General features: G+C 36.8%; 1 protein-coding gene across 1 annotated transcript; it reads right to left on the reverse strand.

The window, feature by feature from the left end:
- Positions 1 to 13,580: 13,580 nt before the first annotated feature.
- LOC110865698 (FRIGIDA-like protein 4a) lies at positions 13,581 to 16,488 on the reverse strand. Its single transcript, XM_022115022.2, has 3 exons — positions 15,192 to 16,488; positions 14,743 to 14,918; positions 13,581 to 14,283 (listed from the first exon to the last, which is right to left on the reverse strand). The coding sequence occupies exons 1-3, from the start codon at positions 16,093 to 16,095 to the stop codon at positions 13,774 to 13,776; spliced, it is 1,590 nt and encodes a 529-aa protein (XP_021970714.1). The 5' UTR covers positions 16,096 to 16,488; the 3' UTR covers positions 13,581 to 13,773.
- Positions 16,489 to 22,450: the final 5,962 nt, after the last annotated feature.

Here is a 22,450-nt window from a genome sequence, read left to right on the forward strand (position 1 = left end):
GGAGTATTGTAAATAGTCACAAACTGTGATAAAAGAATTTATAAAAAGAGAATAACTCACTAATCATCATGCAGGATTGAGTTAACAAACTTCTTGATTCTACTTTTCCCGATAATTAAGCATGTACTTTATTATTCTGGATCTTCTGATGATTTAATAGTTTGTTTGATTGTAAGGGTGTAGTTGGGAGTGTTTTTGGTAGTTTAACAGAATAGAATACGTATTGGTGTAAAACCCAAATCAAACCTTAACGGTAGTCATGAGATTCGAACCTTAACGAATTTCATAAAAACCGGGTTAATGATCAATACAACTTTTACGATAATTCACGAGATCAAATTCTCACAATGAATGACAAAGTGCAATACTTCAACTCATTTATCGTATTAACGACAAACGACAAAGTATAGTACTTCAACTCATTATCGAATTATCGACAACGACAAAGTACAATGCTTCAACTCATTATCGAATTATCGACAACGACAAAGCATAACCCAATGTGGGCGGCACTTAAACATTCTTTGGATATATTGATCGCTCGGAAACTGAATCGTAATAGCGATCGAGTGATTATTGGTCAGAACACCAACGCATAGAGAGAAGAAGAAGAGAAATGAGCAAAGAAAAATGAATCCTAAGCTTCTTATTTATAGCAAGCAAGCAGGCAGCTCAATTCCTTTTCTGTTCGATGTGGGATTTCAAGTGACGTGCTTGCTAGCTAGCTTGACGTGCTAGCTAGCTAGCTTAGTTATATTAATTCAGCTGCTTAACTCGTTTTTCTTGTATAACTTTTAAAATATAACGTTTTATAAAACGACGAATATGTCTTTAGAACGAGCATATTTTTATCTACGTTTTAACCTAAGTTTCATTAAAAACGGAGTAAGGAAAAAAAATAATATATTTTATTATTAATATTAAACGTTCTTATACGACCTCATATATATCTATTTTTAATAGACCTTACTTAGCTTAATTAATCTTGTGAGCTTAATTAATATTGATTAACTGATTAATTAATCATACTAAACTTAATTAGGGTTTTCCTTATTGCATAATTATCATACTAAATATTAATTTTAGTGAGGGTTGTTACATCCTCCCCACCTTAATAAAAATCTCGTCCTCGAGATTTGAACTATGATATTTTCTTGGGGTTATGTTTCTTCTTTTAATTAAGAGGAATAATGTAGCGTGGAATGGAATCAAAAGATATTTTGAGGGGTATGAACATTTTAAAAATAAAAATGATTTATAGAAACAATTGGATTTAATATTCAAAATGAACTTACTTTAATCAATTGGGGGAGATTCCGATTCGATAAATATCTATTTGTGAATGGGAGTATGGAAAATGATTTGTTAATGATTATCCGAAAATCAGTATTGTTTACTTAAATGGTAATGGACAACAGGATTTAGTGTATTGTAATCTGAGTACATAATTGTACCAAGAAAATGACGAATCAAACGAATGACTCATGAATAGGGTTTAACACAGGCTACAACTCTATTCGGATGCTACAAAGCGTTTGTAATGTTTTGAAAGAATTCAATAATGATGACCGAATAAATTCACCGTTTTCGAAATTGTGAGTTTCAAGGAAGCGAATCTAGATATTTCAAAAGATGAAATGTTCAAACGAATGAGATGAAATGGTATAGTTTTTCAAGGTGATTGGGTTCAAGCCAAAAGATATATGATCTGTAGATTCTTAAAATGAATGTGAAGAACTTTTTGGAATTAGTAAAATTCTTTGTCAGAAGAAAACTTACCTTGATTGGTACCTAAGGAAGACTTAAGATTGACCAGTTAAAAATGAAATGAAACCATGAAAATGATTCGGCAAATATTGAATTATGATATGAGAAAATCAATGTGTTGCGATGGGTGATTTGTAAGAATACATGAAAAGATAATAAAGTTAGAGTATTTTTGTCTTAATACAAAATTGTATTCAGATGATTTTAATCAAAATGTTTGATTTAAAGATAGGTGATATTTTGGTTTACTAAATACCTTTTCCTTTTATGTTATCATAAAGTAGAATAATAAATAAATATAGATAGGTTTAAAATATCAAAACCCGTAATAATAATAATATATGTTTTATAAATAGGTTTACCCAATATCGTAGAACTCATGATTATTATTTTTAAAATCAAGTATGTTTACTATAAGATTAGGGTATTATGAAAGTAGAATAATAAATGTTTATTTTAATATCGAACATACTTAAATATTGGCTTGCGTAAATGATATTTGATATTTTAATATGTACATATTATAAAGGAATATTTCTATAAGTATTTAGTAGTTGTGAAATATTAACCAAAAATTTATTTATAACATGTCTTGTTTATGAATATTTAGGCGATTATTTAGATAATTTTATTCGTCTCTTTATTTGTTTTATGAAAATATGTTTTCTTTTCACAGTACGAAGTATATATATTTATATTTCTATAAAAATATTTGTATATAAAATTGAAATTTACTAAATAAGTATGATGACTTAATTTATATTAAATAGTTATTATCATTGTTGGATATTGGTTAGTACTTCCTTGTTTAAGCATAGGTGATCAGTCCATGCCTAACTAAGGCTGCGCTATCCAATATCTGTCTTGATAATACCCTTAAAATAATGTTAATACCTACTGTTATTAATATTTAAATATTTACTAAAAATAAATAAGTTAAACGAGATCAGCGAAATTTTCAAATGTTGTGAAAAATGTCACCACAAGGTGATTGTAATCAAATAAATGTTTTGATGAATTCGAAGACTAAACAAGCATGCTATGGTTCAAGAGAATTGAAGTGCTTGTCGGGACTATTTTGAATATGATGGCTTCAATCCATCATATGGGACTTTGAATTGAATACATGATGCGAGCAAGCTCAAACAATTGAACTTGGTGTAAACAAAACGAGTTCGTGTATTAATAAGAAATTTTGGGATATGTTTACAACAAAAAAACCATGTATGCTAAAGGAAATTGAGTTTTTCAAGAAACTTATTGACTCAATATCAAAGAGTCAACGTTTTGCAATAAACGTGGTTTATAAATGCAAAGATCAAGTATAGTGATATGATATTTGAACTTTTGATAAAAATAATAAATTGGAATGAAGCCCTCCAGTGGTCTTTATAAATCAAACGAACTACATGCGCAACAAACAGTGCATGTGTAAAGTGTGGATTTACCAAGAAATGAAATAGATCAATATTTGCTACTATGAAAGAAATTCTCATGGTATGATGACTATTAGAGGAAGTAAAAACACGAAAGTCAATTCTTTATAGGCAGAAGTCAGAATTGCAACGAAAGAAATATAAGAGCTTTATCTGGAATTTCGTGTGATAACTTATTTGTTTAATGACATTATCAGAGAATGTCGAATGAAGTGAAATGAAATAGGGAATGTGCAAAACTATATGACTTCTTTTGTAGTACTAATAATTATGACTCAGGTTAAACTATGTACCGATGTTTGTGAAATGTTGTTCCAACGTACCTCAGCGAGATTTTGTAAGATCATGTGGCAAAATACCGCTTTTTGATTAGTAGTACTTTTACCGACGGAATTAATATTGGTGTCATCGTGCCTAATTTATATTTTTCAAAGGTCTTGCCTTGGAAGTTGTGTGTGATAAACTTTGACGTCTGTGGACGTATAATTTTAAGTTTCATGTGTTTTCTTGTGCATTAGCACAACTTGACATGCTTCTTACTTGCGTTCATAATTTATGGCGTTAATAATTTATGGTAACGTATTGGTAATTCTTATATTTTTGAAGGTGTCCCAACTTAATGGTTTCCAGTATTATTTTGTTGCATGAGTTACGAGGTAGATGATCAAACGAAAGAATGTTTGACATCGAAATTAAAGATATATGCGAGAGATTCCTGATAAAGAAATCTATATACATATGCTTGTGCTTTATTATCAATTGTTATGGCTTTTTGGAATTTCTTATAGATATACATATCTATATTATATATTTCATATGTTGTAATATACATACCTTTCATAGGGTTAAATGTATATAATAGATTCATATTCCCAAAAACCAGTTAGATATTTGGTCATGATACTATTTAGGGAAATCTTGTTACTGGTTTGACATACCATTTATCCCGTCTTATCCGGTTCGCGCCGGAGCGGTAATTTCAGTATATCCGGACAAGCTGGAGAGTCTGCTACTCTATACCCAGTTTTGCCGGAGAAAATTTCCTATTTCCCATAAATAGTATCTTTTTCAAAAAGTGCCTCTTTTTTATTAGGGCTTTTATCCAGAATCAAGGAAATTTATATTTCCATAATATATCTTTATTCTTGACCAAGTAATACCAATAAACAAGAATAAATAGCAATTAAATGCTATTGCCTGCTAGTCGTTATTCTTATTGAATACCAATTATACTTATTTATACTTATATAAGTAATTTTATCTTGAAGCTTATATTAAGACAAAATTCTTAAGTTCGAGTCTAAATATCATTCAGAGTGCTATCAAATAATATTAAGTTTCTAACTTTCCGTTTAAGCTTAGGTATTATTATAACACCTATTTGCGTAAACAAGTGGCTTAGCTTATACTAAGGCATCTTTTCTTATGTTCAAGTCTAAGTACTATCAGATGTGCTACCAGTTAAGTTAATAGCAATTTCCTAACTCTTATATTTAAGCTTAAGTATTGTTATCACAACACTTTATAGGCTTAAAGTAGTGGCTTAGCTCTGATACCACCTTCTGTCACAACCCCCGACCCCATCTAGCCGGAATCGGTGCCGTGAGCAGTCCAGTGGTACCGGTGATTATTTTAAAAACATTGCAGCGGAAATTTCATCAGGACCGTGAGTTAGGAAAAATATCAGAGTTTAGAAACACCGGATTTTATTTAAAAAGATGGAATAAATTCCATGTTTTACAAAGGTAGCTTTTAAATAAAAACAATATTTCTTAATTTGAAAATAAGCCACTTCTTGAAGTCCTTCAGTGTCGGATCCAATCCTTACTCCAATCTATTGTAATTACCTAAAACGCGTTTTAAAAAGGTTTTGTCAGCGGGAAATACTGAGTGAATTATTCATTTTACTGAAAACGACACATTTGTTATAATTCACAGTGGTAAGATCTTTTACAATGTCCCTGATATCAACCAACTACCCACAGTACTTTACCACTCGATCCATTGGCCCATACGTCCAATGGTATCTGTGATTATGGTCATATCACCCAATGGCTGCCCCAATGGTGACGATTATCAAGTAATGTATACAATACCCCACATACCGGCTGTAATTTGGTGATTCACATAAACTTAATCACTGTAAGTTATAATTCGGAAAATAATTTGGAGTATTGTAAATAGTCACAAACTGTGATAAAAGAATTTATAAAAAGAGAATAACTCACTAATCATCATGCAGGATTGAGTTAACAAACTTCTTGATTCTACTTTTCCCGATAATTAAGCATGTACTTTATTATTCTGGATCTTCTGATGATTTAATAGTTTGTTTGATTGTAAGGGTGTAGTTGGGAGTGTTTTTGGTAGTTTAACAGAATAGAATACGTATTGGTGTAAAACCCAAATCAAACCTTAACGGTAGTCATGAGATTCGAACCTTAACGAATTTCATAAAAACCGGGTTAATGATCAATACAACTTTTACGATAATTCACGAGATCAAATTCTCACAATGAATGACAAAGTGCAATACTTCAACTCATTTATCGTATTAACGACAAACGACAAAGTATAGTACTTCAACTCATTATCGAATTATCGACAACGACAAAGTACAATGCTTCAACTCATTATCGAATTATCGACAACGACAAAGCATAACCCAATGTGGGCGGCACTTAAACATTCTTTGGATATATTGATCGCTCGGAAACTGAATCGTAATAGCGATCGAGTGATTATTGGTCAGAACACCAACGCATAGAGAGAAGAAGAAGAGAAATGAGCAAAGAAAAATGAATCCTAAGCTTCTTATTTATAGCAAGCAAGCAGGCAGCTCAATTCCTTTCTGTTCGATGTGGGATTTCAAGTGACGTGCTTGCTAGCTAGCTTGACGTGCTAGCTAGCTAGCTTAGTTATATTAATTCAGCTGCTTAACTCGTTTTTCTTGTATAACTTTTAAAATATAACGTTTTATAAAACGACGAATATGTCTTTAGAACGAGCATATTTTTATCTACGTTTTAACCTAAGTTTCATTAAAAACGGAGTAAGGAAAAAAAATAATATATTTTATTATTAATATTAAACGTTCTTATACGACCTCATATATATCTATTTTTAATAGACCTTACTTAGCTTAATTAATCTTGTGAGCTTAATTAATATTGATTAACTGATTAATTAATCATACTAAACTTAATTAGGGTTTTCCTTATTGCATAATTATCATACTAAATATTAATTTTAGTGAGGGTTGTTACAGTTACATGGGCATAAACCGTCAAAGTAATGCATGTTATGTGATAGATACGTGTAGGAACTTTGTGCTCTATTTGAAAACCACTAAATGATTAACTGGTAATTATATTAGGACGTGATTGACCGACCTCGACTGTTAGCTATATTTGAGAATCTAACCGAGCAAACCGAGGTGAGTTCACACACTTTCTAAGGCATGGGATTCCCGGTGGTTTGGGAATGGGTTAAAGAATTAAAAACGGAATCTACATATCTTACGTAAGTAGGATATGTACGGCCATCCTCCTCGGGTAGGATGCCAGTATTAATCCTGCGTATTCTCTTTGGGAGAACTACGTACGTTTGTCCTCCTTGGGTAGGACAACAACCTTAAAACTTACTAGACAAAACTCTATCATAAGTCCCTCATTTTATATCGACTTAATCGCCGAGGCCAATGGAGAGCGGGTCATTAGTTAATAGCGCTATTAGGTTTAACAAACCTCACACCGTGCTAGTCGGACGGGCGTGTACTAATGGACTATGGCAAACCATCAGTGATTATAGACACTGATGTAGGGCACAACTTACTTGCGTAGTAGTCGATATCATACGGTCTAGTAGTTCACATGGGGAAGCCCCCACTAATCATGGACAGGGTACGGGTAATAAAGAATGAACTGGTTAAATCTTCTTTCAACTACGGGGTAACCCCCACGGCAATTACGCCAACGAAAGACAAACCACGTTTTCAGAAACAACTTAAAACTAAACAACCAAACGTGACTCACTCAACTTTGTTGTTGACTCGTTGTTACATGCCTTACAGGTCGCTAAATGCTTGGATCTTGCACGAGGAAGGAGTCGTTGTGGAGTACGGACTGTTATGTTCCGTGCTTAATATTTAAATCCTCATGATTGATTAAACTTCCGCTTTGAATTTTAAACTTATAAACTATGGACTTATGTTTTTAGATTTACATTTATGCTTCCGCTGTTAAAACTAAACTTGGTTAACTAGCTTTTGGTCACCAATCGTATTGAGGTTGGCATTATTTACTTAAATACGTTGTTCAGTATGATTGGTGGCTCAATCCTGGTCACGTCACGCCTCCAAGCGGTGGTACTCCGCATGGTGGATTTTGGGGGTGTGACATCACACACACACACACACACACATATATATATATATATATATGGGATGGATCATGAGAAAACCAAAAAACTAACTAAAAAAGCCTAAAAAACATACAAAATTTTTTTTTTTTTACAAATTTTTATAAAAAAATCGCTAGTTTTTATGCATGGAAAAATATTTTCAAAAAAAAAAAAAAATATTATTTTTTTATTGTATTACACATGTGCACTATTACGGATATAGTGCACATGTGTAGTATGTATAATGCACATATATTGCACATGTGCAGTACAACAAAATAAAAACTAGCGATTTTTTATAAAAACTTGTAAAAAAAATTGTTATGTTTTTTAGCTTTTTTTTTAGGTTTTTTTAGTTAGTTTTCTAGTTTTCTCATTTAGATGTAGTTTTCTCATGATCCTCTATATAGAGTAAGGTTCATGCGAGAACCACCTTTATTGCGAGAACCGCGAGAACCAATGTGAACACAACTAAAAAAACCTAAACCCCTCCCCCCCAAGCTAAATGCTAAAAACTAAACCCCCCCCCCCCCCCCAAAAAAAAAAAAAATAACCCCCCCACCACCCAAAAACCTAAACACCCCCCCCCCCCACCAAGCTAAAATGCTAAAAACTAAACCCAAAAAAATCTAAAAAACACACACAATTTTTTTTTTAATAATTTTTACATTAAAATCGCTACTTTTAGTAGCAAAAAAAAAGTAGTGATTTTTTTATAAAAAATATTAAAAAATTATGTTTTTTTAGCTATTTTTAGGTATTTTTGGTTGTTTTCACATTGGTTCTCGCAATAAAGGGTGGTTCCTAACGGATCTTTCTCCTATATGATTCGGTTCAAATGAAAACCACTACGAGTTATGAGAACCGTGAGATATTTTGGTCCCGCGCGAGTTGGGTCAATTTTTTTTTTTTTGCACAAACGTAGATGAAAACATTATAAACACATCTGTAGAAAAAAAAGTAAAAAAATTGTCGAGTCGTTAGTTTTGACTGATGCAAGTTATTTTACGCGCTGGCGTAAAATTTGTATGAAGATAACTGTTTTTTATAAGATCGTAAAAAAAACTTGAATCAATCAAAACTAACGACTCGACATTTTTTTTTACTTTTTTTACAGACGTGTTTATAATGTTTTCATCTATGTTTGTGCAAAAAAAATTTGGCCCAACTCGCCCGAGATCAAAAAGTTCTCACGATTCTCACAACTCGTAGTGGTTCTCATTTTAAACGATCCATGTGTGTGTGAAAGGGAGGCCCGACTTCAGCGTCTTATGGTAGACGGAGAGGATGGGGACGACCAGGGGGTGGGGGTGCAGCCCCGTCGTCGCACCAGGCCATGCCGGGGACGTCCCCCACACCGAACAGTCTAACTTTGGTCATAAGTTGCATCTGTCATGAAAAGTAACTATGTATCCATGATATCTTGGGCGATTGGTAGTATTGAGGTACTGTTGACATGAGAATAAAAAAGTTCATGGTAACACAAGTTCTAATACTTACAAACGGTTTAACCACCAACCGACATAGTATTTTGAGTAAAGTAAAAATTTATTCCATGTGGTTTACACCCAATCTCAGGTTCAATCCTCATTTCAAAAAATTCAACACTCTAGTCCCTGACGTTGTCAACTTGATTCAGTCAAGTCCCTCCTACCAGTTTTCGTCAGTTGACCGTTAGATTATTTAATGGCGTGAAGTGCAATTTGGTCATTTCACCAAAAAATGATCCTTATCACACCTTTTTACCCTCTAGCTTCCCATGAATTTGATGAGCTTAATTGTGTTTGGTTGTCAAACATGATAATGACTTTGATGAGCTCAATTGTGCTTTCTATGTTGTGCATTAGGATCATTTCAGTGGCATTTTGATTAGATTGCATGCACTTGAGTGCACATAAGCCTTTGAACATTGTATGCACAATTGGACAGTAGATACATGTATTCAGTTGAACAACTACTGCACATTATGTTTAGTTTTAGATAATCTGTTTGTTCATTCAAGTGAATACATGTATTTGAATGAACTAGTATTTAGTAGTAGATGTAGATACATGTATTGGTTCTACTCATGTTGAAACATGTTTGACTAAACAAATGTCTTTTGATGTTCGAACATGAGGCAACAAAACATATGTCAAACAGGTATCAAAGTGTTTTTAGTTAGTTACATGAGGTGGTTATGTTACTTCTAGTAGTTAGTTACAGATTTGTTAGCTAGAGCTCTTGTATGTATACACTATATCTATCTCTTTTGTCCTATACATAGGATACTATACTTTGTACTATATACGATTGATTTTATACTAAGATTATATTTTCACCATGACTGTTTACATAAAGAGAGGTCAAAACCATTTGTAGTTCTATAAGTAAAACACATGTCAAGTTCAAAAAGTCAAGATTATAAACTGCATTCCAGTTCAAGATTATTAACTTGCATTCCAAGTAGTCTAATCCAGTACAAAATTATAAACTGAATTTTAATTCTGGCTACATGTGTTCAAGATTATAAATTGCATTCTGATTACAAACAGGTTGAAGGGTAAAAAGTCAAACCCAATCTAACTCCGAAATAGTCAAAACCAAATCACTTTGTAAACTTATTTCCAATTTTACTTACATGTGTTGAGTTCTTGTTGTTGTTGTTGTTGTTGTTGTTGTTGTTGTTGTTGTTGTTGTTGTGTTACTACCTTCTTATTGCTGATTAATTAATGGCTTAAGGTGGTTTATTACTAGATTAGGAAAGAATTTGAAAATGGAGGGAAATTAAGAAATCGACCAACAGGGACTGAAATTGTAAGTAAAGTTTTGGGGGTATTTTAGTCTTTTCACATAATTGCAAACGGTCAGTTAGTGGAAGGGAGTTGATTGAATCAAATTGACAACGTAATGGACTGAAGTGTTGATTTTTTTGAAATAAGGACTGAACCTGCAATTGGGTATAAACCTCAGAGACTGAAACTGAAACTGTACTTTCCTCAAGTATTTTACAAGTTGTGTTTTCATAACATGAGGCTATAGGGTATGGGGTTCGTCCCCTGCCCCGTCGAGGAACGGCGACGCCGTCGAACCATCCCGCCCGCCCCCGTCCCCGTCCTCTACGTCCTGCTCAAGACGTTGCCGACGATCCAAAAATGGTGGGCCACATGATGATTTTGACCGTTAGTAGTCAGCAATCTGTTCAACTTCTGCGCCGGTCATGGCTTCAAACCCTAATAGCACAGTTTACATCGGTATGTTCTAATCTTACTATATTTCTTTACCAATTTGATTGAATTCCTGCTCAGACATCTAATTGTCGACGGTTGGATGAGATAATTAATTAGGGATTGTTAATTGTCTTTTTTTTTTTTAGTATTTTGCAGTCGCAATTCCGTTGGAATGGTTGATTGTTAGGTTAAAGCTAGTGATGATATTCATCAATTTCTGATTATATGTAACTAGTTAATGTTTTACCTAGGTCTTAATTGGGTTTTAGGTTATTATTAATGCTCAAGAGTGTCAGTTTTCGTATAGAATTTCTGATTATATGTAACTAGTGAATGTTTTACCTAGGTCGCAATTCAGTTGGAATGGTTGATTGTTAGGTTAAAGCTAGTGATGGTATTCATCAATTTCTAGTTACTTGGTTAACAACTAGTATAAGTAATATGGATGGAGTCCGTTAGCATAAAGCATTTTGTGTTTCATCTGCCAGCCAGCTGATGTTTAATTTTTATACTCAGGTAACTTGGATGAACGAGTAACTAATAGGGTGTTATATAATATACTTATTCAAGTTGGGCGGGTGGCTGACTTGCACATTCCCCGTGATAGAGAAACTGATAAACCAAAAGGTTTCGCTTTTCCAGAATATGAAACCAAAGAAATTGCTGATTATGTTGTCAAGCTTTTTTCTGGCCTCGTCACTCTTTACAACCGAACGTTAAGATTTGGAGTAAGTTATCTTTTTCTCTTGATCTACTTAGACAAGATAATATATTGAATAAAATGATTTAGGAGATTTCGCGTTATATGACGGAATGTGACCTTCGTCGTATCACACACAAGGTAAAGTGTCTCGTTTCCTCACGTCTTTGTGTATTTACATTTGGCAGTTTAACCATATGTCAGAATGTGACGGGTTTTGATGAACAATCGTTTTGTTGAAATGTCAGTTTCACCTGGTGCCCCCCAATATTCTAACATACATAGATATCATGGGGATCACAACAATTATGAGCATCGAAGAACTCACGGGGCTACATGGGATGCTACCAACATGTATGATCGTCGCTAAATCCGTTGGTAATTGTGATAACATTGTTGTTAATTGATGCTTTAGGTATGATCAGGAATGCTTAAATTTTAGGTGTCAGATTTGAAACCGGTTAATTCAGTTGTTAGACCTGTAGTCAGCCCGTGATTAGCTATCATTGTTTAGGTGATAGCTAGAAGGTTTTAAACTGTGGATTTAATGTTCCTTATCATGGTTTTGTGGGAGGATATATGTAGGTGTTTGTTTGTGACTTGCTGAGGTTGATGATTGAATTGGTAAAACATACATTGTTGTTTGGTTTTGGACTTGGTTAAATAGACATGGATTATATGATATTTTCTAAAAGAGTTTGTTTTTTCATTAAAGCTTAAATATTTTATTTACAAATTTACCCTTTAATATAAAAGTGGTCAGGTAAGATCATTTAGGACCATCCTCCATACCCCCTAGTTTTGTGGGATGGATCATCTTTGAGAGGACTATAATATAGCGCCTACGTGACGAATCATCCTCCCTTTTAGAGGACAATCACCATACCCTCTAGCCTCAAAACATACATGTTCTTGTTTCTCTTTTTATTATACGACTGTAGATTTTGAAAAGTGACGGTAAATAAACGATTCATAGATATTCATTGGATTCCAAATTACAAGAGCTACACACCTATGGCTATAGTCTACTCCGTAGACACTCGATAGCTTCCCACTAGTTCTCATCACCACTAGTTCAATCACCATATCTTTAGTTGCATTATTTGGTGGATTCAACGTTCCATTACCTCCATTTGATCTCTCTCTTCATCTACCCAACAAGGTGAAGAAAACTAAATCAATCCGTAGCAATAAAGCCCCTTTATGGGCGTTATCACATAGGGTTTTATGGGGCATTATACCACTAGAGCCCATAGTCATAAAGCCCCTACCTCATTATTTAATTAATTAATAACCCATTCAATTATACATACATATGTATATATATGTGTGTGAGTGGGGAGAAAAGTTTGAAGATCCATAGTGCTACGAAGAAGATAGCGCCACCCACCAAACAAAGCCCCCATAGCGCCGCCCGTCGTGGTGTTCGAGGCGCTATGGGACGCTATCCTTCAAAAAAAATGCACAAATCACACCCCACTACTGGGGACCTAAAGAGAATGGTATATCGCATACACCTCATTCACCACCTAACCATGATGAGTATAACCCGAAATATAGCATAATCATGAATAGAATCCTTTGTTCTTTACATCTCATGTTTTGGCACAAACATTTCAATCCGAATTACCCGTTACTCAACCATCACTTTGTTTCCTAATCACACTTTGCAACAACATATGATTAACCCTTAAAATGGTACTTTAAAAATGATTGGCTGTGATCTCCTTTGTTGGATGAAATTGATATTTTGGTTATTTTTCAAGGACACACAAAAGATGAAGTTTCAATGTATTTATACAAACCAACTAAAAAGGAGAGGTGCAAGCTATCAAGAAACAAGAGTTCCACTTGGGTGGAAAATGAAGGACGAAACTAGGAGTATAAAAGATTTTGAGGGACCAAGATGTAAAAATAAAAGCAAAAGGGGATGGAAGATGGGCTCTCTGACAAGATTTTATCCTTGTCTCTTTGAATTGTTCTAAAAAGGGGTGCAGCAGCATGTGTGCTCCTGCAGATGCCAACTGCCACCCACCCACTTCTAAACACACCTTCAGGATTAAGACATCCTAAACCCAAACATCATTAAAGACTAATACTAATCAAGTTTAGAAAAACATACAAATGTTTAGGTCAGATAAGAAGGATTAACACACACATCACCTACCAATAAAAGGTTAGTGATTACAAACCATATTAGAAAGAAAGGAATTGCATTATGAAAGATTAGCTAGCAGTCAACCTCGAGTCGTTGTCGTGTCTATCGGTAGTAAGCTTGCTGGTAAGCTGGCGGCATACCATTTCCATACCCGCCATAAGCCGTAGGGTAGTTCATTGGAGGAGTCCCCGGGTATGATAGTGGAGGAGATAGAGGCGGCGCAGTAGCTTCAGGTGAGTAGGGGGCGGCGTAAGGGTTGGTTGGTGGACTCCTGCTTCCATGGCCATACACTGGGGATGGGAAAGAGTAACCCGCAGGGTATTGCGTGTGCGATGGTGACCTAACAAACGCTGGAGGTGCTGGGAATGAGGAAACATACGCGTTTGTGATACGGCCTGCCTTTGCAGGTGGCATGGGTCCCACATTGCTGACTCGGGTTCTTTTGTTTGCCGGACCTGCTGCAGCTGGCCTCTTCTTCTCCACCTTCACCTTCTCCAGCTGCTCCAGTCGTTTCTTCAGATTCTCCGGAGGGAACTCGCCTTCAAGTTTGTATTCTTCAATGCACTTGATCACAGCTTTAAGCGCAGACTGCTCTTTGCGTGCAGCCAAATGCTGTAAAATGTAACATAGTTGTAACAGACCACAAAAACATTAAAAATACACATAATATCAGAATTTACAGCTAATTACATGTATGTGTTCATGTGACATCAAGATAGAACGGATTTTTCAACAATTAAAGAACTTTAGCAATGCAGAAGAGTCTAAGCTAAAATCATCTCACACGGATACCTAAAGTGGTGGGCTACTAATAACCAACTTTGTAACCTGGTTTCTTAGTTAATCCAGAAGTTAAGTTAAGTTAAGTTAGGGGGGATCATCGGTTAGCTACTATGGTCAAGAGTTGCATAATATAAGAACCAAGCCACTCACAAGATGATGAAACAGATGAGGGTTATCACAATCACATAACCCACAAGATAGCTACACTACCGACTACCACCAAGTGCACCAAATGACCAAAATCATAAAGAAAGATACAAAGAAGAAAATAAATAGAAGAGACCATACCACAGCACGGCTTGAATGGTTGGAATCTTCAAGAATAGCCGTCGCCGCCTTTTTAGCATCCTTTAGGAAAGATTTCAGCAAACTAACAGGTGGGAACCTGTCCACAAGACCAACTTCATGAATGAAATGCACAGCATCAACCTGCTGTCCCCTGCTAATCAACTCTTCAATCATATCTGCACCAAAACAACAAGAAACATTTGGGCCTTTAAAACAGTTCTAACCATCCAAACTGTCAAAGCATAACCAATTCTAATCCGGCTGCATGAAGCTCTTAAAAAACTAAGTTTCACAGTTGTAGAAAACATCAGAACACTAAATATTCAGAACTTGCAGCCTCAAGCAAATCTATTTGTTATCCTAAACTTGCAGTTTCTACATCATATATACATACAAACATAAACATATATGCAGTCTATAATCAAAGTAACAAATGAGATTAGGTATACCAGGCATTTGATCAGCAAGACCTAGGGCAAGAGCAAGCTTAGGCATCTGTTTCCGCCAAGCCGAACCAATAACAAGCTTCCTATAAAACTCAAGATCTTCCTCCTTGACAATTCCAAACGTCAACAAATGCTGAAAAAACGTATGAACATCAGGCGGTGTCACATTCTCAATCCCACCGCGCTCCTCCAAACTCTCCTTCCACTTCTCAGCAATCTCCTTAGCACTCTTCTTCACACTCGGCGTCACCAAAACCCTAGACTCCCCCAATATCGGATCCACCATCACCGGAATCAAACTCTCCAGCACCAAAACACACGCCCAGCTTAAATCCGTCATACAAACCTTCCGTTTATCCACCGGAAACACCTCCGATATCGCCTCCAACACAAACCTCGCCGGATCTGCACACTCCGCTAACGCCACCGGAATATTCTCACGCATCGACTCAATTTCCTTCTTCCTGCTGCACACAAACGCCCCAAACCCTACCGAATCCATCCGTACACAATACGACTTCAATTTCATCAACAAGCCTTCCGAATCATCAACATCAGGATTATCCTCTTTCTCATCACAACTTACTGCTCCGGCGGCGGCTGCGGCGGCTTTTACGGCGGCTTCGACTTTCTGAAGGGCGATAGCGACGGAGTTTTCGATCGTAGTCTCGCGCTCTTCGAGAGAAACGAGAGAGGCTTTCGTCTCGGTGTCTAGGGTTTCGATTTTGTCCTTGATTGCGTCTGTTTTCTTCAGCAGAGTTTCTTCAAGAGAAGTGAAGTGATCTGAGAGCTCTTTCCAGAGAAGAGTGCAGCTCGTCATGAGTGACGTCTGCCGTTGAAACTCATCGAAACTCGGTTGCTCCGGCTCACTTAACTCACCGGGATCGGAGATCGAAACCGAGCTCATACTCGAATCGGTAACAATCTGCAACAACGATTAATGCATAAAGGAGAAGAACTAAAGAAGAAGAAGAGCGAGAAAACCCTAGAATTCTAGAGAGAGAGAGAGGAGAGAGAGAGAGTTTGTTGAGGGGTGTTGGTGGTAGCGATAAAGGGGGATTGACGGAAGAAGACGGAAAGATGACGTGGCGGGTGAGGTTAGTGGGGACAAAAAAGGTAAAGGGGTTACTAAGGGGTATGGCTAACGTGCGCTGGGATGTGATGAGGGTGCGTAGGATAAGGTGGCTGAACCGTACGTGTTGAAACAGTGGGCTCAATTATTGTGGTGGCCGCGTGATGTCTTTTACTTTAAAGTTTCAAAGGGTTGCACATGATGGACATCTTTACGCCACTTATGTTATATCTGAGTTTTGGTTTTATATCATCATTGCCTTAAGTGACTACTTGTGTTTGGTGTTTTAGGGTTGTTAAAAAGTCGTTGTCTACTGCATTGTTAAATCGGCTTGTTTGTAAATGAGTTAAGCTGACTTGATTTAAAAACAAGTCGAACTTAAGCCGTTGGTAAACTTGTTTGATTAACTCGTTTAATTTGAGTTAAGCTTAAAATTAGTGTTTAAAAGTCATAACTCAAATGGTTGTCAATCTTAGACCACCCATAGTGGTATCAAAATTGGACGTTTTTTTTGGAAATTAACGCTCCAAAACGCCACACATGCGGCCCCCCTGGGTGTTGTTTTGGACAAAATGGTATAAGGCGTTCTTATATCAACACCCAAGATGAAAAGCATTAGCCAATAGAATATTATTTGTGTTAGGATCGGAGGCTCTCATGATTGTGTTTGTTTGTATAAATTGATCATTCAGAGAATATTAAACAGTGAAAAGTGCAGCGGAAATGAGTACAAACTTTGTAAACACAATCCAAAGAAGAAAATAGTATGATAAACAATTGCTTCACATTAAGTCAAATGATTGAATTACAAAGCAAATGATTACAAGCACGCTTACAATACTAAGCTCCCCCTCAGCCTGATACTCCAAGGTTGGTTGCACAAGATGAAAGGATTGGACTGGAGAAGAAGAATCTACTCAGTCAATCAAATGTAACAGTACAAGGTACTGCTCCATTTATAGGCAAACCAAACCACTGAAGCATCTCAGCTGACGTCACCATGATAGTGAAATCTAACGACCTAACAACCTATAAACACTGTTCTACACAAACTACTGATATCCAACATCTGATTATCAGTACAATACAAAACAAGAGATAACTACTGCTTCACGTTCCACTGTTGTAGCCTGAGCACTGATGTTGAACTTCAGTGCTTTCTTCAAAGGTGATCAATCTTTGAGTGGGCAGTGCTTGAGTCTTCAGCAGTACTTAGGAAACAGCAGTAGATAGAGCAACAGTGTTTGTCTTCAGCAGTCTTTAGTGTATCATCAGTGTTTGGTTCATCAGTTGTTGTAGTGAGCAGTACTTAAGATCCATCAGCTGTTAGAATACCACTGTCAAGGGGAAAGCAAAGTGTAGGCTGCTGCTTATTGTTAGTCCACTGATGTGATCCGGTTTTGGCTTTACATTATCTGTTCCTCTGGTATGGTTCAATCCCAACAATCTCCCCCTGGAACAGATAATGCCAAAACCTTCATTATTCAGAACCTTTATTTCTCACCAAAAGTTCCTTAGCTTGTCTTTTAAATTCAGCTTCAAATTCTTTGGAACTTTGATCATCTTCATCCCTACACAGTGTAAGTTTAAGGAGATCCTGCAAATCTTCAACACTAAGGCCTAGTGCTTCTTTCCTTGATATGTACTTCACTTTACCATTGGTTCTGACCAGAGTCAATACGTGGGTCTTTTGATCAGATATCCACTTTAGTATTTTTTAACCAAATGAGTTTCTTGGGAGAGATTTATTCTTTGATGAGTTAGGAGATAATGGCCTTGTGAACACTTGCAGACTTTCAGACATTCTTTTGAAGGCCTCTTCAATGACTTTGTTTGCTGCAGCTATGTCTTCTACAGTTTCTTTCTCAATCTGCTCTTGCCTTTCAATTTCTGTCATGTCTGTTGCAGTGTTTGGTGATGCAGGTTTGTTTAATACCTTCTTAACAAGGTTTTGAAGCTTTGTTGAGTTGTCTTCTTTTAGACCCATTTTCATGATGGTGTCCTTGAAGTACTCTGCTTCCTTTTCTTTGACCTCTTCTTCAGTCAGTTGTTTACCTTCTTCCTGATTTGACACAAAAGTAGGTTTGTCTGCTGATTTGAACAATGTTCTGAGGTTTTCAATCTGCTGTTCAAGCTTCATCATTTGTTCACGTTTCTTTGAAGCATTTGAAACAGTTATCTTTCTTTTCTTTAGCCTTTCATAGGCTTCATCGGTCTGCTCCCTGGACCATTTTGATATGGCTTCAGCAGTATCCATTTTTGCATCCACCAGCTCCTTTTTCTTTCTTTTGTACTCAGCAGTAAGGTCAGCAATGAGCTTTTTGAATTTGCTCCAGTTTGGAGCATTCTTTTTCTTTGTAGGATCATTCTTGATTCTGTCAATCCTATCAGCCTCATGCTTTAGAGCGATTAGTGGCCATTCTTCAAACTGTTTTTCTTTAGCAGGATAGAATTTTTCTTTCATGATGTAGGTCAGGTATTGTTTTCTTAACTTTCTTCGTTGTTCAGCCTTTTCTTTGTTCAGTTCTTGTGCAAACACTTCTATCTGCTTTACTTTAGTGAGGAAGAAATCCAGTCTTTTAGCAATGCCTTCTTCGCTTAGACCTTCACTTTCACTCTCAACTTTAGCTCTTAGTTTAGTTTGCCTTGCCTTGATCTTGAGGTACTCATCCATATCCTCTGGTGGCATGTAGCCTATGAGTGAGGAGAATCTTCTTTTTGAAGGATCTTCTTCTGTATAGAATTGCCTAATCTCATTTTTGATAGCTTCAAGTTCCAGTGGATATTGTGCAGCATTAGGATCATGTATACCCTCATTGGCAGAGATTGGCTTTCTTTTTCTAGTGAAGAGCTTTGGTTGTGATATAGAAAAGGTGAGAGCAGCGGTGGATAGTTGACTAACAGCTGTTGAAACAACTGGTGTCTCAACCGCTGTTGTCATTACAACTACTGATGTATCAGCAGATGTCTTCTGCTTTTGAGCAGGGGTTATGATGGCAGTTGTTTGAGTGGTGATCAGTGGTTGACTAACAGTAGTTGAAACAACTGGTGTTTCAATCACTGTTGCCATTACAACAGATGTTGTAACATCTATTGTCTTCTGCTTTTGGGCAGGGGGTGATAATGGTTTGGTTGTTTGTGATGGTAATGGTGGTTTTTGTGCTGTAGACACAGATGGTGGTGGAACAGTAGTTGTGATGGTGTGTGGTGATGTGGTGTGTGTTGATACTGCAGTTTTGGTTTGACTATTTTCTGGCTCAACATACATACCATCATCAATTCCCTTTTTCTTCCACTTGATCTTCTCCCCCTTTTTGGCATTATCTGAGAAGGGTTCGTTCATGAAGAGAACAGTGGAGGGAACCTTTCCAGAGGCACTTTGAATGTGAGCTTTTATAGCTTTTATATCCGACTGAGTATCCTTGAATCTTGATTCCACCATATTTATCAGCTTTTGAACATGTATGGCATGCTGCTGATCTGCCATCTGCTTTTGTCTTTCCAGCAGTGGTTGAAAAAGATTCCATAACTCATTTGCAGCAGGTGCTTGTGGAGCAGGTGCTTGAGCAGGAGGAGCAGTGAATTGGGCTTTCTGAGCTTTTAACAGCTGCTGCACCATATCTTTTATTTCAGCAACTGAGGTTTCAAGGTTTTTGACCCTGCCCGTCAATTCCTGATATCTTGAATCATCACCTGAGTTAACAGGATCATCTGAATCCCCACCAGCAGTGGTTTTACCAATGAATGACTTAGGAACAGAGTCCCAAAAGTCAGCCATTGATGCCCCTTGTTCTTGGTACTGGGGACTTCTTTCTTCAGCACTTGATAACCTTTTGATGTTGCCATTAGTCAAAACAAACTCACTGGTGGTTCTCAGTGGTGCTATAGAAGAAATTGCCTTCAAGGGAGTCTTACTAATGAAACCACTGTCCAAGTGTAAACCTGTAGATTCAACACTTGTAGTGGCTGCTCCACTTGAACTACTGACAGGAATTACTTGTAATTCCTGCAGTGTAACCTCCTCAATTGTTGTTGGGATAGCAGAAGTGTCAACAACAGACCCAGTCACCTGTTGAAGTATACTCTCAGTGATAGGTGGTTGAGAGGAACTGGTTTGTGTCTGAGTAACATCAGCTGCATGCAACAAGGTTATGGTGGATGGTGGTATTATTTGAGGTGAGGGTAAAGGGGTTGAAAGAGACATGTCCTTGGGATCAGGACTGTGGAAGATGGATCCGAGTGGGTCCAGAGCTTCATATTGTGGGGTCCCTGTGCTTACAACCTGATCCTTTTGTGAGGATGCAGGAGGAGTTTGAGGCTGGGTTTGAGATCTTTCTTCCAACTGCTGTGAGGAAGTAGCAGCAGTGGTTATTTGTGACTTTTGTGCTGTCACTGGCATTGTCTCTGGGATCTCATCTTCCAGAGATGCCTTTGATTTGGGTTTGGTGGGCTTTCTGGATATTTTGTTTTTGGTTCTTTTTGTGGTGGCAGGTGTTGGTTTCAAAACAGTGGGTGTGCTGCCTTGATCACCTGGAGCAGTGGGCTCAGTAGCTGATACCTGAGGAGCAGTTTCATCTGCTAAATTCTGCTCAGGTACCCCTGCTTTTGTTTTTACAGGGGCTAACATCCTTGAGAAAGTCTCAGATGTTAAGCCATTTATTTGAAAAGGAGAACCTTGTTTCAGCAAATCTGCATCTTTCTTTTCAAATTTTTGTTCAAGATAATAACTCAGAAAACGTGGAAAGAGCATAAATGCTTTGCTGTCAACATTCTTTACCATATCATTAAAAATTTCCTGGGAATAATTGTAATCTTTATTATTTAAAATAGCATATCCCAGACATTGAATTTTTGATGGTATTTCATTGAAAGATGTTGTTTTATTTGAAGCACACATCAAAAGTGTGTGAAATAAAAATCTGGGTGCAGAAGGAAAATAACCTTTTTGTAAGGTATCCCTTTTAGGTTGTTCTGCATATCCCTTTTAGAATACCACTGTCAAGGGGAAAGCCAAGTGTAGGCTGCTGCTTATTGTTAGTCCACTGATGTGATCCGGTTTTGGCTTTACATTATCTGTTCCTCTGGTAGGGTTCAATCCCAACAATTTGTTTTAAACATTAAAAAATATAATTGATTAATTATGGGAGTGCCACGTGTTGAACAACGCCCAAATACATGCCCATTTCTTCAAAACGCCCCTTTACTGACTAGGACGACACGTGGCGGACAACGCCCAATGGTGGGGCATTATTCACCATAACTAGTACGCATGGTCTGAATCTTTCTATAACTAAGTTGTGCGACAATCTAAGCTCGTTTGGCTCGTATTAAATTTGTTTTAAAAGTTTGCATATATGTCAAAAAAATCTTATATTTATTCAAACTTGAAAAACTAAATGTTGTCTTGAGCTTTTTATGACTTGGGCTCGAACTCAAAATTTTAACTTCTTTAACTTAGAGCCCTAAATTGTTGTGGCCTTAGGAAAAAGATTTCATCTGACAAGAGTTTTCTAGGCTCAGAATTACACAAAAGCCACCTTTATAATTACCAAATACATGAGTTTACGACTATGTATTGATTTAGGGTGTAAGGGGCACTCCCCTAAGAGGGGAGTCCCCTCTCTTACGCATAACCAATCCTCGTGTGCCACGTCAACTCCTCTCTTAAACTCCCCTAACACCCTAAATTGATGGCGGCACTCCCCTCTTAGGTGACTTGGTTTTTTATTAAAAAAAAAGGAAATTTTTCATTGGTCCTCTCCTCCCTCTCTTCGGTGAACTCCCACCGATTTTGGTCCCTCTCTCTACCTCACCGCCTTCATGGCGGCACCACCACTCTTCGGTGGAGGAGGTCACCGCAAGGGTCACCGAAGGTGCCCCGAGTACCCTTATATTTGCGTATTAGATTTATTCACTTTGTGCGTATGGAAATGCATGTGATACGTGACACGTAACTAGCTTATTACTTTTTCACTCATTTGTCAAAAAGAATTGTCACAAATGACGATAAGACATGACATGAACTCTAGTGGTATACATAATTTCACGTATTCGGTTCATATTTATTTTTGGCTTATTTGCTCTTTATGTTTGTTGAAACAATGGTTAACACAAGGATAACCAAGAGGGTCGTTTCACTTATGGGGTTCAACCTCTTCTCTTGCTCGTATCAAAGGCCTGAGATCTGCAA

Source organism: Helianthus annuus, chromosome 6 (assembly GCF_002127325.2).
Source record: "Helianthus annuus cultivar XRQ/B chromosome 6, HanXRQr2.0-SUNRISE, whole genome shotgun sequence".
Classification (NCBI taxonomy): Eukaryota; Viridiplantae; Streptophyta; class Magnoliopsida; order Asterales; family Asteraceae; genus Helianthus; species Helianthus annuus.